This window comes from Palaemon carinicauda, chromosome 6, assembly GCF_036898095.1.
Source record: "Palaemon carinicauda isolate YSFRI2023 chromosome 6, ASM3689809v2, whole genome shotgun sequence".
Taxonomy (NCBI): Eukaryota; Metazoa; Arthropoda; class Malacostraca; order Decapoda; family Palaemonidae; genus Palaemon; species Palaemon carinicauda.
The window spans coordinates 114,153,125-114,173,124 of record NC_090730.1 but is presented as its reverse complement, the minus strand read 5'-3'; the positions used below and the strand labels follow the sequence as shown (position 1 = coordinate 114,173,124).

At 32.7% G+C, this 20,000-nt stretch overlaps 2 protein-coding genes across 2 annotated transcripts in view; one reads left to right on the top strand and one right to left on the bottom strand.

Moving 5' to 3' along the window:
- Positions 1 to 18,857, top strand: part of LOC137642617 (hemicentin-1-like) — a 287,924-nt gene extending 269,067 nt beyond the window's left edge. The window contains exons 105-110 of the mRNA XM_068375327.1: positions 474 to 641; positions 5,617 to 5,736; positions 6,996 to 7,122; positions 7,521 to 7,717; positions 16,201 to 16,282; positions 16,850 to 18,857. Coding sequence (XP_068231428.1) covers positions 474 to 641; positions 5,617 to 5,736; positions 6,996 to 7,122; positions 7,521 to 7,717; positions 16,201 to 16,282; positions 16,850 to 16,949 — 794 coding nt within the window. The 3' untranslated portion in view covers positions 16,950 to 18,857. The remainder of the gene's footprint in view (positions 1 to 473; positions 642 to 5,616; positions 5,737 to 6,995; positions 7,123 to 7,520; positions 7,718 to 16,200; positions 16,283 to 16,849) is intronic.
- A 26-nt stretch (positions 18,858 to 18,883) lies between these two features.
- LOC137642619 (uncharacterized) overlaps positions 18,884 to 20,000 on the bottom strand; it is a 2,642-nt gene continuing 1,525 nt past the window's right edge. The window contains exon 2 of the mRNA XM_068375328.1: positions 18,884 to 20,000. This exon is cut by the window's right edge and continues 611 nt beyond it. Coding sequence (XP_068231429.1) covers positions 18,998 to 20,000 — 1,003 coding nt within the window. The 3' untranslated portion in view covers positions 18,884 to 18,997.

Genomic DNA, 20,000 nt, shown 5'->3' with positions numbered 1-20,000 from the left:
CGAAACAGTATTTTCAACAACAAGAAATACCCTATAAAAAGAGACGATAAAGAGGATTGCAGTTTTTCTTGTTAGATCGATTTATCACTACGTTGTTAAAAGAATCAGTCAGACTAGCTAAATTTATTTTTGCATAAATTGATATATCAAAGAGACTGAGGTTATATGAAATTAGTATAGTACGGCGTATGGCTGATAAATGTGAAGAATCCTGATCATTATAGTAATTTCTCATCTTCTGATATGTAATTTCCCTTGCAAAACTTTTATATCAAAATTAAAAAAAAAAAATGAAAAGGCTGAAATTATTACACTCATTTGCAGTCTACATCTTATTTGCAATTTACTGATGAGAGAGCCTTATCAAACTCATGAATTATAATGACAAAAATATAAAACATGACGTCATATTCGATAAAAAAATAGAAATATCCAGCAATATCTCCCATTTAAACACGACACGTATATTACAGGGCTACAGTACGTAGAGGAACCACGTGCCCGCTCCTCCTTCCCACGCCGTGCTCGACCGGCACCCTCGGGGTATCCTACATCGGAGTTCCAGGAGCAACTCCTTCATCAGTTTTATGCTGAGAATAGCTGCCCCAAAGGATTCGTTTACGACGATAATGAATGCAAAGGTAAATACGGCATTAAGGGTCAGGGTATCAATAAGTAGAGATTGTTAATATTATTCGCTCGGTCTCCAATCGTTATTGTTTTTTTTTTCTTTTTTTTTTTAAATAAAATAATACCCTCAAAAGAGTGATAATATCAGTTCATGGTAAAAAAAAAAAAAAAAAATTAGTGAATGTTGTGACTGAAAGATAGAATGAATGATAATTGGGAAGAAGATATTAGACGAGAAGAGAAATAGCAGTTCTTGTGGCTGCTGAAAGAGTTGGAAAAACCTGAAGAAAATGCGACCATAACTATAGTAACAACTAGGGGTGAAGATGCTCAGGTTAAGTCCAACGAGGGATATGTGACACGACATTAGTGTGGGTGAGGGTATTAGAATTTGGAAGTCACAGTATTCTTACCTTAAAATACCTTCTGCGATAACCCAAAGCAGTGCCACTAACCCCTCCCCCCCCCCCACCAAACAACCACCCCCCCCACCCCCACCCCTCATCCGTTCACGATTTCAATTTCTCTCTTACAAAGGGTTAGTAAGAATACAGAGAAAGCCTTTTCGTTTTCGCGATATATCATCAAAATATATATTCAGTATATAATGGCATAAAGTTTAGATGTTAGATTACAAAAACAGATTAATAACATATATAAACGAGGTAAAATGACGGGAAAAAAAAAAAAAAACAGAAAATTCGAGATTCTAGTTAATTTAAACGTACCTGTTGAGCAGTTAAACAATGAAAAAGAAATCTTTTCAAACTTACTTTCTCTGAAGTTTATACAAAACACTTTTGATGGAATCATCTGTATGGAAAATAGTATTTAGAAATATACTGTATATATATATATATATATATATATATATATATATATATATATATATATATATATATATGTATATATATATGTATATATATATATATATATATATATATATATATATATATATACAGTATATATATATATATATATATATATATATATATATATATATAGATAGATAGATAGATATACATATATATATATATATATATATATATATATATATATATATATATATATATATGCATATATATATATATATATACATAAGTATATATATATATATATATATATATATATATATATATATATATGTATATATATATATATATATGTATATATATATATATATATATATATATATGTATATATATATAGATATATCTATATGTATATATAGGCCTATATATATATGTATATATAGGCCTATATATATATATATATATATATATATATATATATATATATATATATATATATATATATATATATCATCATCATCATCATCATCATCAGCCGTAACTGGTCCACTGCTGGACAAAGGCATCAGACATGTCCTTTCAATCTCGTCTGTTTATGGTATTTCACAGCCGGTCTATACCAGCAAATAATCTTAGCTCATCAAACCATCGCCTTCTTTACCTTTCCCTTTTTCATTAGCAATCTCTAGGGACACATTCTGTTAATCATAATGTCTATCTATCATATGTCATCCTCATCATATGTCATCCTCATTATATGTCCTCTGCATGTCTATTTATTTATCTTATAAGTTAAAAAGTCCTCTGGTTTAATTTGCTATCATATCCATGTTGGTCTTTTTCTGTCGCATAGTGTTATTCCCATCATTATTCTTTCTATAGATCTTTGAGTTGTAACTAGCTTATGTTCCAAGGCTTTGGTGAAGCTCTTGAGTTTCTGATGCATAACGTATTACTAGTAGGACCATCTGATTAAATACGTTTATTTCAAGAGAGATTGGCATTTAGCATTTCATAATCTCATTTTGTTTGCCAAAGGCTACCCCTCCCATGCTTATCCTTCTTTAAATTTTGGTCTCATATCCTGGGGAAACACTTACCATGGGGCGTACGTATATTCATCAACAATCTCTAGAGATTCGTCCATAACCCTTATTTGTGCATTTTCTTTGGACATTATCTTAGTTTTACTCATGTTAATTTTTTGCAATTCCTCCCATGATGCACTAAACAGAACTATGTCATCTGGATATCTTAAGTTGCTGAGTTATTCTCTATTAATGTTAATCCCTAGAATATCTCATTCTAAATTTTTTAAAATTTCTTCTTGGCATGGTGTGAATAATTTAGGAGAGTTTTGGTCTCCCTGACTAATTTATTTCTCAGTCGGAATTCTTTCACTATCTTTATGTAGTTTTAGGATTGCTGTAATTCCTGTGTAGGTATCTTCAAGAGTCTAACAAAAGATTCATCTATTCCTTGTCTTTGAAGGGCTTTCATAACTGCTGAAGTTTTGACAGAATCAAAAGATTTCTTATAGGCTGTAAGTGCCATACTTAGTGCTTTGTCATGCTCTGTTTCCTTTTCCATTAGATGGCTAATTACATTGATATGGTCAGTAGTTGAATACCCACTTCTAAAGCCAAACTGCTCTCTTGGTTGATCAAAGACAAGCTGTCTTTCTATTCAGCCTAATATGATCCTTATAAATATCTTATATCTTACAAAGAATAAACTTATTAGGCGGTAATTTTTCAGGTCTTTTGGTTCTCCCTGTTGTGAACTAGTATGAGGATAAACTGTTTCCAAGCTGTAGGTGTATAGCATTCTAGCAGACATTTCGTGTAAAGTTCAGCAAGATTTCCTACTATGAAATCTCCTCCATCTATTATTAAATCAATTGTTAGGCCATCTTCTCCTGCTGCTTTGCCTCTTTATATGCCTTTCAATGTTTTCCTTACTTCTCCTATTGTTACTTTTAGTACCGGCTTAGGTGCTTCGTTATTTCTTTTGGCAAGGATATTTCTTATACCATGATATATAGCATTGTATAGAAGTCTTGTGCAATTTTCATCACTCCAACGTATGTACAGTTATATATGCAAAATAAGACACATAAAATGAAACTAATTTTTTACAATTCTTATATATATACAGTATATTGGAGTAATTATTAGTGAGACTAATACTAAACGGTCTTAATATAATATTATGATGGTAATTATATATTTTTTTTTTTTTTATAAATATCAAGTATCACTAACATCAGACCTGCTAAAAGATATCAAAATTGATTCAGCTTGTTGATATCTCTGGAGATGAATGCATACTATTTATACAATTTTCGTCTGATTTTTAGATTATTTTCTAAAGATTCTTTCAGAAAGGTAGACTCAAATACATTTCTTTCCAATGAATTATCAGAATGCACTGATGTATCATTACCTGACTAGTTAATAGTATGATTTTTGTCTTGCTCTTATCTTGAGTATATCTTACACTTTACTTATGCAGTCAAATTCTCTTTTCAAGAGATTTACCAGTGGACCAATGTAAAATTAGTCAAAGGAATGTCAGGGGATTTGATACATCCCTCCTTTGTCATTATTAGGAGAATTCTTCGCGAGTGATTTTCTTCAATGTATTAACTCTTTTACCCCCAATGGACAGTACTGGTACGTTTCACAAAACTCATCCCTTCACCCCCATGGACGTACTGGTCCTGCTATTTACATTTATTTTTGCATATTTTTGATAACTTTATGAGAAACTGCAGGTATTTTCCTAAAGAATGAGACCAACCAGACCTCTCTATGACGAAAATTAAGGCTGTTAGAGCAATTAAAAAATTATATATTGCAAAATGTGCTTGAAAAAAAAACGCTGGTTACGGGTTGGAAAGTTCCAAATAGCCTGGGGGTAAAAGGGTTAATGTTCTTAAAAGCATCATTAACACTAATAGGGAATATTTTCATAATTTTTAATGTTTTACAATACAAGTAGGGTTCTGTTTTATGGATTTCTCTGTTGTTATTGCAAAAAAGGATTAAATTTTGCGCTTCTGAAAGCATCTTTTAATACGATTTCTGGGCATTTCAATTTTTTGCCTCTATCATAAAGGCTATTACTTCGGAATCATAATTCCAAGGCTACAATCCAGTAATGATCTTAAATCATTAATGCAAATATTATTGATTTTATAACTTTATTGTTATGACCTAGATATAAACTCAATTCGAAAAACATTTTTGGATTGTTTTCGTTAAATTGGATATATCTGTTTGTAATAAAGAATTAAAACACTCATAGATCTGAAGAAAATAAGATGCATGTTTCAAATGATTTCGCTAGCTTCATGGGATATAATACAGTATGCTCTTCCTACCAAGGTGACCATATTTTTCAGGTGTTTTGTTGTACAGAAGTTTGTAAGTTAGTTTGGACCTTTACGTAATCATACATAATGTAATTTTTTTATCAGTCTATCTGCCTCATAGATGATATCTTGAACATAGACTAAACGGATAAGGATTTGCATAATTTTTGTTTTTCCTCGTCATTTTTGGCATCTGGACAGCATTTTTCCCTCTGAGGTTTATGCGCTCATACACATACATACATATATATATATATATATATATATATATATATATATATATATATATATATATATATAGATATGTATACACACACACACACACACACACATATATATATATATATATATATATATATATATATATATATATATAAGTATGCATGTATTTGTGAACACACACACACACACACACACACACACACATATATATATATATATATATATATATATATATATATATATATATGTATATATATGGGTGTGTGTGGGTGTGTTCACAAATACATATATACTTATATATACATATATATATATATATATATATATATATATATATATGTGTGTGTGTGTGTGTATACATATCTATATATATATATATATATATATATATATATATATATATATATATATATATATATATATGTATGTATATATATATATATATATATATATATATATATATATATATATACATATATATATACATATATATATATATATATATATATATATATATATATATATATGTATATATATGGGTGTGTGTTTAGATGCATAATTTTATATTCTTTTCAGATGTCAATGAATGTGTATTACCTGAACGCTGCCAGCATCGGTGTGAAAATACAAATGGAAGTTTCATGTGTCTTTGTCCTCCCGGTTATCGACTTAATTTCAACCAGCGGACATGCGATGGTGAGATGACTTTAGATTAGTGATTTTATTGCAATATAAATCCTAAAAGATTTGTCTTTATATAAAAGTGTCTCTTTGTATTCCCGAATTCTGACAGGCTATAACAAATGGTTGGATTATAATCACCTTTTATCATTAACATTCTTTTATTACGTTTTCTTTTCTTTTCCTTACGTTTTTGCTGCCTCTATTAATGGATTCATTTTGTCTTTCATTTGTGCATTCAGTAATTTATTCTACTTCCCATTCCTGACAAGGTTCCTTACAGTCTTTTTCTAACATGCTGTGTGCCTTATTTCAATAAACATTTTTTAACGAAAATGCTTTTTAACAAAATCGTCAGGTGTAATTAGAAATCTCTCAGCACTCCATTTATCCTTATTCATTTTCTTTATATATCAGACAACAAAATTTTAAAAATGGAAATTGATATCCTCCTGCAGTGTGAATAACATTTATAGATACTAAAAGCAATATGAGTTAAATATAGGTCGAATTTCTTCCTCCCTTACTCTTTTGTGTTAGGTATCCAAAGCCTTTTATGGCTTATATTCCTTACTTCCGATATAACTAACAATTATAAATTTGGTGTCATAAATTAAAGTCAACGTTATGTAAGTTTTTCATCTCTCATTAGGAAAGTAATGAAATTGTTCAGCTTTGAAATGAGCCTATAACTTAAAAAGTACGGAACACTACAAATTAAAATAAGTTCATGAGAGAAGACTTTTTCATATCCATTCCTTAGATTTTATCAATATGAAGAAGCTATTAGTGAAAGCTTTACTTTAAATGAGTTTTCAATGTTTTCTTTTTTCATTGTCTATAGACCCTAATTTATGTCCGATCCAAATTCCATATAAACCGAATAAATCAATTCTGCATAGTTCCCAGTAATAGGGCTGATTATACATAGAAATACAACATATGACTAATATCATATCATACGAAATTATTGGTTTCTCACAATAAATTCTCTGTGTATCTTGACAAGAACCCCTGTCTTAGTCCAAACTATGATTGTAATTATTCGTAAATAGCCAAACAAGTACAACACTTAATCATTGTCTTGGAATCAGTAGAATCTTCATACCACAGTTTTCGCTCATGTTTCAAATATTCATACGACTTTCTAAAATTCTTTTTTAAAAAACTAATTCTCTAGTTTTCATGTTACTAATATTCAGAGAAGTCATAATTGGCATTCGCCGTAAGATTTTTACATAATTTCCATACCACTGCATTCATTTATTTGCCAGATATCGACGAATGTGTCGAACAGAACGTACAATGTGGAAAGGACAAGCTGTGTTTCAACCTGAGAGGATCCTACAAGTGCATACCAGCCCCTTGCCCGCCAGATTATCAAAGGGATCCTCTGACTGGGTAAGTTCAATTAATCAAAGGTGATGATGACCCAACCGCGATGAATGTCTCCAACCGTGGTACCAAGGTCCTTGAAATATTCTCTGACTTTGCGTAGTATTTGGTCCGTTCCCATAGAGAGAGAGAGAGAGAGAGAGAGAGAGAGAGAGAGAGAGAGAGAGAGAGAGAGAGAGAGAGGGAACATGGCAATATTTTTTTTTTAATAAATTCCCGATTTCAGAATCGATGACTAAACAATCAGAAAATATAATAATAGGCTTTTCTTTTACTTTCCCATATACCCTTCAGAATTCCATTTATGTATGATTGTAAAAACTGATTTTCAAGAACATCATATTACCAAGCCTGTCAGCCAGCCTTTATGCAATTGTAATTATAAGAATCCACCTCTACCACAGGAGTTGTATTCTGGATTGCACCCGTGGCCACAGTAGCTGTCCTCCGGGCGTGAGCTACGCCCACATTCTGGCCTTCAAAACTGCTTCCCTACCAGCGGGGATTCACGCCCATCAAGACTTAGTCAGACTTATGGCTTACGATCAGGCAGGCAACCTCGTCCCACAGACTCTCTTCACCATCATTGAAAACGATTCAGGTATGTATATTCTCTCTCTCTCTCTCTCTCTCTCTCTCTCTCTCTCTCTCTCTCTCTCTCTCTCTCTCTCTCTCTCTCTCTCTCTCTCTCTCTTCAGATATCAAATATTATATATATATATATATATATATATATATATATATATATATATATTTATATATATATATATATATATATATATATATATATATATATATATATATATATATATATATACATATAAATATATATATGTGTGTGTGTGTATATATATATATATATATATATATATATATATGTGTGTGTGTGTGTGTATATATATATATATATATCTATATATTTGTATATATATATATATATATATATATATATATATATATATATATATATATATATATATATATATCAAACTGGATGCATTTCACTAAAGCTGAGGGGAACCAATTGTGATTTCACTAATTATTTTCTAAGCTGAAATATGTGCACACAATTGGCTGGTCTTTTTTTTTCAATTTTTTAATTAGTTATATAGCGTAATAGCCATAGGACCTTTTATCTTCTCGAATTCCTCTCATTTTGTCAGATGTATCTATTACTAACAGCTTGAATCAGAGCAAAAAAAAAAAAAAAAAAAAAAAAGAGCAATGGAATCTTTAACTTTCACTGAAAGGATTTGAACAAACGTATGGAAGCTTCCATCGAGAACGAACTCACAAACCGGTGCTGCTCCAAAGCTAAAACACATTGGTAGTTCATCTGAAGCTTACATATTTCTGTCATGTGTACAGTATATACTTTCTACTAATAAGGACTAAATCCATCTGTCCTTTTTTTTATCTTTTCCATTTATTATATACTGCTTTTTAGGCTGAAATATATACATGAAAAATACTGTTAATTTTACCAGTTAGCCTACACAACATAACTACCCTTGATTTCACGACTTCCTCGAAATGTTTAGGAGGCATTTATCACCTCAAACCCATATCAAAGTAGACAAGCAGCTTCTTCTTTCCATGGAAGGATTCGAACCCACACATGAGAGTTTCCAATTAGAACACACTTACGCACAATGTTACGAGTACAGGCACAAGACTAGTGCAGCTCAAAATTCTGTCAAAATCTGTTTCATTTTATTTGAGCTGACTTGAAGCAATTTCACCGTCATGTCATATATCATTATATCTTTTCAGGCTTTGAATACATGTAGAGAATCTGATGGTCAGGTGTATATGTATTTGTTATTTAAAAGGTTAATGCTTATTTGTACATTTCTTAACTAAAAAGCATGAAGTGGTAATCAAATGCAATAAGCAGTGAGACTGTCGGGAATAGAATTGACGAACTAACAGAATACACCTGTAGATTATATATATATATATATATATATATATATATATATATATATATATATATATATATTATATATATATATATATATATATATATATACATATATATATATATATATATATATTATACACACATATGTATGTATATATATATATATATATATATGTATATATATATATATATATATATATATATATATATATATATATATATATATACATCGGTGGTAGTTCTTGGTACTTTTGCACGGCCATGTAGTGTCGTTAACTCGAAAGAACTGTGTTGGTATACATAGGCAAATGTTTCGTTTACATTAAGATTATAGAAGAAATTATAAAACTGAGTAAAGAGTATATGCCATCAAATGCTAATTTTATGCAAATTTTACCTGAATTATATCTGAAGAAAGATATTTGACTCTCCCTTCCGTGCAAAACTATTCCGTAAATATATCTAGATTTTTCGTTATTCAGCATTTGTTGCTTTAAAATTAAATTTTATGGATACCAAAGATAAACTTCATGACCTCTTTTTATCGTTTTTCGACCTCTCAGTAGACAAAGCTGTAATTTGCAGTGCTGAAACTAAATTTGTAAATTACTATACCTCTAAAATATATAATTCATATTTAAATATTTATGATATTCTTGAGATTCTTGTGGAAATCATTTTTGAAACATCATAAAGTAGACCTGAGTCCATTGCAGCTAATTTTACTTTGAGGCGACAAAATTAAAGAAGAGGTCTGTAGATATATAATGTAAGGAAAACTTTTGTTTATAGAGAAAGCTATTTCCTAGTGCTTTATTATTCTACAAATTATAAAGTTTTAGAAACTGTAGGTTCTTAAAAGGCATAAGTCACATCCGAGGTTTTCGAAAAATTAAAATATAATTTGTCGATAGCCTTGCTAGAATACGTTAAGATACGATTTTCTAAAATTTCCTCCGAAATATCATTAAACTGTAATTCTCTAATATCTTGAATTCTATGTTCTGTATTTTCAATACTAGATGTACTGCAATATTACATCCATACATATTTTTACAATACATACAACAAATAGTCATTAAATGAATAAGTATTCGGAAATAGTAGTAAAATGAATGAATAGGTGAATTTATTCCTGCTTTATTCTTTCTATTACTATATGTGTATTTTTATTGAACATTAATAAAAACAATTTTCAAATTTCCATAATTTCCTTGACTGTTTCAAATACTTAATATGAGTAATTCAATCTAGTTATAGTAAGTTTTAGAAAAAAAAAAAAATATCATTAAGCAGAAACATTCGATTTCCAGAGCTACTAATATTTGCTGAAAAACTGATTAGTTGTGAAAAAAAAAACCTATTGCATTTAGAAATGTGTTGAACATTTTGGCTCATAACCTAATAAAATTCACTTGCCATAAAAATGGCACTATCATAAGACTGAGCAATCAACTTCTTCGTGCAGCCTAGGTCATCTACATGCTTTGTTACCCTCTTGGATACATCTTTCTTAATTTTCTACCTTTACTAATATCAGTAAATCCAAAGTTTTTTTTTTTCACAAATGCTTCCACTTTTATCAGCATAACGTATAACATCTGAAGTATATGGCTGATTATATCATTGAGCAGTCTTTGATAATATTTAAAAAACGGTTGTTTCTTTATGGGAACTTCATATAATTTCCTTATTTTCCTGTTTCACTCTTGTTACGGCTACCAAAAGCAAGTTCTTGCATTTCCAAGGAGCAGGTTATTCACACAAGTTTCTAGAACACTCTTGTTTCTTTTTTAAAAGTTTCTTCGTTATGTTTCCCAAACGCATTTTTTTTTTTTTTTTTTTTTTTTTTTTTTTTTTTTTTTTTTTTTTTTTTTTTTTTATTGTCAAGCCGTTAATCTACTCTTATCTTTTTAAACTGTATACGATGTAAATAAACCGGGTTGACGAGCAATTTTGGTGTGTAGTATAAATTAGTTAAATATTCGTATCGTTCGCTTACTTCACTCCTTGCTGAAAGTTCTCATGGAAGTATTATGCACGATTAACCAGAATTTATTTGTAGAGTTACTGCCACATAGTTATAACAAGAAACCTATTTAAACTTCCATATTATGCTTCCTTTAAGGCATTTTCTTTTCTTTGTTCAAATTTGCTGTATTGTATGTTTCCATTGTCTATCAATGGCTGTTATTCAATTAAAAAGGCATAACTCACTTTGATTTTGGTCCTTTAATGTTCGATTATTTTGTGAAAATAATAGTCGTTAAGTATTCACTTACTGTCATCACTGACTGAATAAATCCCAGGGCCATCCCATCATCTGTTACAATATCCTCATGGGCAGGAAGACGAACCCTTCTCCTCCAAGACCAAGAAATTTTAGCTTACATCGGAATGAGTTCGTACAGGGCATACTGTTCCTTGTCCAACCCAATATTGACCACCCATAAATGTTAAGTTTGTCAATTTTCCTTCCCAACACTTTGATCAAATAACACACTATGAACTCAAAATGTCTAGTTATTGTAGTCTCTGTGTTATACTTGAATACTGTCTCAAGAACCCTCCCAAAAAATAATCTTCCCTTTTTTCAATATATAGATTATATAGGTAATCGACCATGGTAATTATAGTTGGTTTCGACTGTCACTAGCCGTTTTATGAGGAGTTCTTTTAGTTTCCTTGACGCTCAATTATTATAACCACATATATGGACAAGGTATCCGTAAATACACAATACCCTAACACGGCTTCACCATGAGTCTTAACGCTAATCCCGTAGTCACTCGCCTTTCGAGAAGTGTTGCGGTCCCTGCAAGCAGGAACCACATGAGGAGTACCTTGGAAACTCGGCAGTATTGACATGACACATGCTTCACAGCATTGGTACATACATAAGCACATTTTGTTATATCATCAAGGTTATCTGTAACATGTGCCAAAAGAAAAAATGAGGGCTGCTCAAAAAAATATCTACTCATCAATTCCTAGAATGTCACGCATACAGGTATATTGTTGTACAACCTGATTTAAAGCTTTTGAAAATAACATATTCCGGAATGATGTTTATGAGGGCCTGATAGTTTTCTGGCTCTACACCACTAACAATACTTTGTATCACAACTGTGCTAGGTTTCACCATCAGAATTTGGCACAGACCCAAATACATTGGCTCTAGTTTGCACTGAACTGTCTTGTCATACTTTGAGCCATGTCTTTCATTACCTCTTTTCAAAAACTTTTCAGAGGTGTCCATTAATCTCTGTAACATATTTATCATATGCACACAGTGCTATTCTATTGGGTAATTTGTAAATTGTTGCGGATTTAGCATGATCATATAATCCACACACGATAACACAGTATCCTGTCCGTACACTGAAAAGAAAGCCATGTTTCTTAGCAATGCCTTATATGCAATGTCTAAAGCTAACTCAACCATAGAAACCATGTCATGTCAATGACGAGGGTCATCAGCCACTAAGCAACATGAATTTTGCACAATTTCCCCATTATGGGATTTTACTACGCATTTCGCTGAAGGCTTATATGCATTCAATGAAAAATGTTCAGCTTTCATCATATCCGTGACCGATTCCATCACCTTATTTATGAACTCTAGATTATTATCAATAATCAATATTTTTGGGGAATCAAACCTAGCAATGGAAGAGAACAGCACATGGGTCATTGAATTTGCTATTTTATCTACCGTAGCATAAGTATTTGTTATGGGGTAAATGCATCCCCGAATACAAATGTACTGACGTTTGGTTATACAAATAAGAGGTCATACCACATTCAAGTGTACCCCATAAAACTTAATGGGAACTACAAGCCACTTTCTGGCTTCTGGTACGGTAGTTTTAAGTGTTTTAAAAGTTATAAGCATGAAAATACTTTACATACATTTCTATTGATTTTCACATATCTAACCAAGAGAAGGACTCTCGTGCCTCCTTAATGTTCTATCACTCCCCAAATTCCCTGCATATAGACTTATATGCACAATGTGGATAACTCAATTAACTAAAGAGTGAGGAAGAACCAGGTTAAATTTCGTTAGACTACCACCAACTGCTTTTGTTGTAATTCATGTTTTTCTCGGAATACATTATCCGCGAAGTGCATAATATGAGAGAATAGAATAATTAACTTACCGTAAGTAGCTAATTTTTCAATTGTGTTATTATTCTTCACTCTGTCATAAATCAAAGATGCCGTGATTTCATGTTTGTTCCGGTTCATTTCAGCTCCAGGTCATTGCACACTGACATTTTTCTCCCAAATGTGCAGTAGCTCCACCCACTGATCTTGATAATTCAGTGGAAACATCTTAGCTTTTCGTAATGTATCCCTAATGGCTATTATATTTTTGTTGCGCTCTACTGACGTGCTTAAGCGGGTACACCTTGTAATAGTGCTTTTCTCTTCTGTTTGTATCGGTTTTACTTCGAATTATCCAACCAGATTGCAGATATATATTGATCACTCATTTTGATTGGGTTTTAATCAAATTCGTTAAAAATGCTGATCATTGGTTGGTTTTAAACTAAAAAACTCGTAGTTTAGACCTGGCTACCGAATGGGAACGATCTGAACATATTCCAGACAGAGCCATTAGGCTATTTTTAACTAATAACGAAGAAATTTTGATCTTCCATCAGAAATAAAGTCTTCCAAGCCATATATAGTTGCAGTTTACGTACAGGTAATGGACTGACATCACTGGCAGTCAAGGTAAAGCTAGAAAGACTAAACTGAAGTATGTGTCAGTCCATTTTCTGTCAGCGATTACAAGGCTAGTTTTGTGGACAAGTTCTATTTTGAAGATAGACTGTTGCCCTTGATTTTACACTTGATACTGATTACTTAGACTACGACTGTTAAGGTAAGTCATTGCTGACTAAGTCTCAGCCTAAACTAAGAAAACAGCTTTATAAGAGGGGGGTCAAAGATGGTCAAAGCCTCTGCCGCGGTAGGTAAGGATACATCTTCTTGGTTAGATTAGGTAGGAAATGTGAAGTTAGCTGGTGTTCTTGTGTTCATTTCCCTTTAAAACCAGACCATGTTAAAATTAGAGAAGTTTGCATTTAACAAAATTAGGGCTTGGAAGAAAACGGAACTCGAGAGAGATTGGTGCATCAGAGATAACTTCAGCAATTAGACCGTAGATATTGTTTTACCCTCTTATTTTTGCATGAAGAAACATTTTATTCTGTTAGCCCTTTTACGTTGTGAGAGATCACCTCTCAAACTCAGAAAATCTAGTGCTTTACACATATAAAGACGGTAGCTTATGACTAGTAATCCCAGAAGAATTTTGTCAACAGATCGTAGCAAATCTACATGCGGGCCACAAAGGACTTGACTCCATGCTTAGGAGGGCCAGACAGTCTGTCTACTGACCTGGCATGGAGAGTGAACTTTAGCATCACAGGAATACGTGCATAGTTTGTAACACGCATGCACCTTCATTTCCCGGGGAATTGATGGTCCTCATGCCATCCCTAGACAACCACTTCCAATGTACGGTCACTGATATGTTCCAGTTAGAAGGGCAGATGTACCTGCCATATGCTGATAGGCTCACGTGATGTTGGAAATAGTTCATCTCCTAATGGTACCAATTCACGGAGAGTGATGTTAGTGCTTTGAAGCTACTTCACAAGGGGACCCAAGAGGAAGTTTTTACGGACAGGGGCACAAACCTAATGAGCGAAGAAATGTCTGCATTCTTCAGGAGATGGGGGTCAAGGTGTACCTGGCATTGGCACATTTCCCACAGTCAAATGTAGATTGGAAGCAATGGTGAAAACTGCTTAAAAGAACATCAGAGCAAACACAATGGAGCGGGGCAGCCTAGACTGCTATAAGGCCTCTATACAATACTTAACATGACCATTAGCAATATCTTCTGCACAGCTGGTAACTGGGAGGTAATTGCAAGATGGCTAGTCATGACACCAGGACACTCAAGCCCTTGGGAGTTTGGGCATATGTGAGAGTGAAAAACCATGCAACGGATGAATGGAACCGTGTGAGGTTGGTGGTGGACTCCCTTCCCCACCAGCAGCACCAAATCAAGTTGGATGGCAGTGGACGCCTGTCAGTTGAGACAGAAGACACATCACACCTACCAATGGCCTTGGCCTCTTATAAACCGTCAACTACAGCCTAAGCCCCGCTGGAGGTGCCAGCACTCCCTGAAAGGCAGTCTACGCCCGGCGTGGTTCTCCAATCATGTCATGTACAATGAGAAAGTGTAAAATTTGCGTTATATGAAATGCGTCTTTTTACTGTAATTGTATTTGTTCTTTTTTTACCTTGCCTGTATCCTCTATGCATGAATAATGTAATCATGTGAATAATTGTTTTATCTTTGAATATATTATTTCGCCAATAGCCTACAATTTATGTTAAGATATGTGTAAAACGATGTAAAGTATTTTATATTCTCTCAAGACACATTTTAATTACCTTCTATTGTACAATATTGTTTTCTTTACTTAATTGGTTGCTATTTGATTAATACAAAACTAACTATTTATTAATATATAAAATTTTCATGCAATTATTAGCCATATCATGTAGCTGCCCATACTTTCATAAAAGTCTTGAGGGGAGATGTAAGATTATATTATGTAAGTACGATAGGTTCTCCTTAAGTAAGGGACTATTCCTCACTTATGCAGTGCGTGCACTCAGTTCGTCTGTATCTGGCTCTCGTACGAACTCGATCTCCATATACTATACCCCTCACTCAGCTTTGGATAGTTATGCTAGTTCTATTTCATCTATATTGGATTTTACGCTCATTTCCAATTTTTCTTTGCTGTGTTTTTAGTGTTTTCTGGTAGTTTTCCTTGATCTTATTTAGGAACTTATTCCACTTATCTCTTGTGCTGATTTCAATAGAAATTTTTTTTAAATTACTATTCATTTCTTCGTTACTTGCATCCATTTCACCTTGAAACTAGGAAAACTATTTGTATGGCTAGCGTTTATTTTCTTTGTATGTATGTATGCAAAATATTGCCTAGGTTATGCCCTTTTTCTCTGGTGCACATTATAAAAATACTCTTACTTTTAATTTTGTTATCTTTTCCTGTTATCTTACCATAAGCATATGCTGTAACATCTGTCCTTATTTACAGGGATACAGTTCAGAATTCGTCCTGAGAATGGTAAAGGAATTCTTCGTACGTTACAGCCATTAACAGCAGGCAGGGAATACAGGTGAGTTATATGTAGATATGCCGTAAGCATGGCTGCTAAAGTTACTTCAAGTGTTATTGAAAGTAATGCAAATTAGTTTAGGGAACATCCTTTATATTTAGGTTGTGAAGAACAGAATTCTAGTCATTGAAAATATGACATCATATATCTCTTTTTTCCATAAGTAGAACATAAGATGAATTATATTAGTTCCAGATACTGTTTATTCAACATACGCATTTGCAAATACATAATTAGTTCATACCGGCCTTCGGTCGGAGACTTGTCTTTGATTATGTTTTCTTTCCTCATCTTATAAATCCAAAATTCTAAAGTAATGCCTTCTTTATTAGACAAGTCTCTTTACAATAACCTTATGAAAAGAACCCAGTAGCTAATGTCAAGCAATCTAAAGCTTCTCTGTGTTTCTTCCCCATTCCATAACCATTACCCACCAGCCTTAAACAAGATAAGCACCCTACAAGGCGTTGACTACCCCTCCATCTGCACGTAAAATTAGCATATTTCAATAAGCATTAACAGTGTTGTGCTAAATCAAAACACTCATCTTCTTCCTTCGTTTTCTAGGATGGTGGTTGAAGCTGTGTCCTACGACGAGTTCGAACGGTTTATCAAGTATTCCACGAGGTTCATAATTTTTCTCCACATTTCAGAATATCCTTATTAAGGTCTTCATAATATGTAAAGTTTCAAGCGTAAACATTAGGCTCGTCTCGAAAGATCAAAACAATTTTGGTATATTTCAAATGGCTATCAAGTTTTTATCCCTCTGGGAACGAATTAGAGATATTGTCAGGGAGCAAAATTGGGATTTAATTAATTAATCGTTTGAGGGCTAATCTTGTTACTGGGAATCTATATAAGGACTTGGTAGTCTCGAAGGATTAAAACTTCCTTTATTACGGTGAAAATTATTGAAAGAAGATGCAATAGCCCCTGCAGACCTGTGGGGTTTTTATCCCCTGTTCATTTTGGTTAGGAACCTTGCATATGAGCCCAAATAAGCAAAGCTTATTATAAAAAGATATTCGCAAGTGATCGCTCGGTGTTACTTCATATTGCCTTATGCTATAGATCTGAGATAGCGCAGGTTTCTTACCATGAATTCTGAGTGATTTCACAATTATAATTATATTAGCCTCCATTCTTCCACACACAAAAAAAAAGATGCATACTGGTTTTTTCTTTCGCTGAGCCCCTATATATGAATATGTAAAGAAATCTCTACAGAAACGATGAGAGTATATACACCGTAGTCAATGCAATGCCGTAAAACACTGTAATAGCCCTTAATTCATCAATCAATTGATACTGACATTTTCAAACGGCTTTACCTGTCATTTTGAATAATTAACCAAACTATAATTTTCATGGTCAACTAAGTTTCCTGGTGATTTCTTATAAATTCCATATTCCTAAGTCAAGAAAATATTTCATTAAGAACACCAAACCTTTTGATATGGGAAATGCAGTGCAAGCATCTCGAAAACAAAAGCTTGAAACAAAACAACCATATTCTGTAGAATTTTATTGTTTGAAGACCCCTCAAAGTGAAACATCTTTCTTCTGGTCCTTTATTTACAAATGTTTTTCAGCTTGTTTTATCTTATATCAATTCTTCTTATCTGCTTATTGTTGTCAGATTTTTTCCTTTAACGTTATTTAGTTACTAATCCATTACAGTAGAATATCGTTCTTCCATGATGCCAAGAAAACCTCTCTACCGGGCAACTTTCGCTTAGCTTAAACAGTTAATGAAAATAACTCAAATATACCAAATTCCTATACATATTTAAGGCTAGGAGTGGCAGACAATTATACATACTATTACGTGATAAGGTAACATTACTTCAAATACCGGGATCATATGGTTTGCTAGGGCAATTCTGATTCTTTCCAGATTCATGAATCACTTTCCTTCCTCACTAGAATATACAGTATATATAATCCTGACTGTTTAAGGTAATGCAAATGATAACTGTTCTTGGTTTTCATTACAGTAAAATTCGTCTTTTAAGCATAAATGCTACTCTTTTCTTTTTTCTTTTAACATTCCTCGTACGATGTAGATAATGTTTATTTGTTTTCCGTGGTTTAACAGTATGTTTATAATTGAAATAAATTCTTAGAGTTTTCCAGAGAATTTCTTGAAGAGATGTGTTTTTCATTCATTTTCCCCCTTATTAAAATTTTCTTTATAAATTTAGAATTAGGATATAAGCAAGTTTTAGTTGTCGACTGGTAAAGTTTCTGCTGGGCTAGGAACTAAATGAAAAGTAAGTTGTTCTACAGTACCTCACCATTTGGGTAAAACCATGTTTTTTCATAATGCTTGGGTATCAATAACGCTTCATTACGATGTGAAAAATATATGGTTTGTAATCGAGTCTAAACATTTCTAAAAGGATTAGCTCATAGACAAATAGATCTCTGTTATTCTAAGTTCCCTTTTATTATCACAATATGCCAACTACAGTTAGCCTACATTTCATGAATAGTTGAAAGTGAGTACTTCCAACCATATTCTTTATTTGCAATAGGAAACATTTGAAGCAACAACTTGAAATAATAATTTTAGAGTGATTCTGTAAGATTGCAACAACTCATAGTAATTAATTGTCATTTGGTCTTAATCAACCTGGGATGACTCTATAATTCAACATTAAATCAGTTATTCACAAATAGATTTAAGCTACAATAATTATAATGAGCATATCAAGTTCTAGGCCACCCATAAAGGTTTCCCCAACGAATGTTCAGTCCTGAATATCTGTAATGACGCCATATCCTCCAGTAAGTACTTCCACGCAATTCTTCTAAATAAAGCCACTGAAGATTAGGCAGACAACTAACTAAACCTTGAACTTTTTCCACTGTAGAATTCCTTTCATAACTTGACTTCATATGCACATGTAATATTTCTATATTATACGTTGTGTTCTTAAAAAGTAATGATAGACCATGACACAAACTAATACTAAGAATTTGTAGATTGGGAGCAGCATTGAGTAATCCTTCTAAGACAGCACACCACCGTACCCTGTGACTTTGCTCTGCGTCTGGGCTATCATTATCACCTGGTCCATCTTCGTGAAAGCTTATTTCCTTTAGGTGTTGACATACTGGGAAGTTGACCTCCTTCCCATTGTTTGGAATGTTTAGTATAGATCGCTGCCACACATGCATCTTCAGGCAAACGAGGTTTGGGCATTGCTTAAGAAGCCAAAAAATTATGCTTGAATTTAAACGCTGAGAAACTGTTGGAGCTTCTAGAATTAGAGATTTTAGTGCTTGGCCTTTAGTTGACATTATGGGCATTAAAAACCCCTTAGTGAATTCGTCATCAAAGTGTAAATTTAAGTGTAATTCTTCTAATTTGGGCCAGTCAAGGATTATCTCAAGTATCTGTTTACCTGCAGATCCGCAAATCTTAGCAGTCTCCACACCCGTAAGATCTAACACTAGGGACTTCACATTTGGGCAGCAAAGGGCAAACTTATGCAATTGTTCGAGCCCCATTGTATATACCACCCCACACTCAAAGAACACTTTGGTTACAGAGAGAATTGCCCCATTCCTAGTTATTGGCATCAAAATATCACAGCCATGATTTGAATAATGATCATCAAAAACGTTAGTTTTCCACTCACATGTGTAAGAAGTTAACTTAGGGTAATATGCAAGAAGCAACCTATGAAACTTCTTTGCTACGTCAATA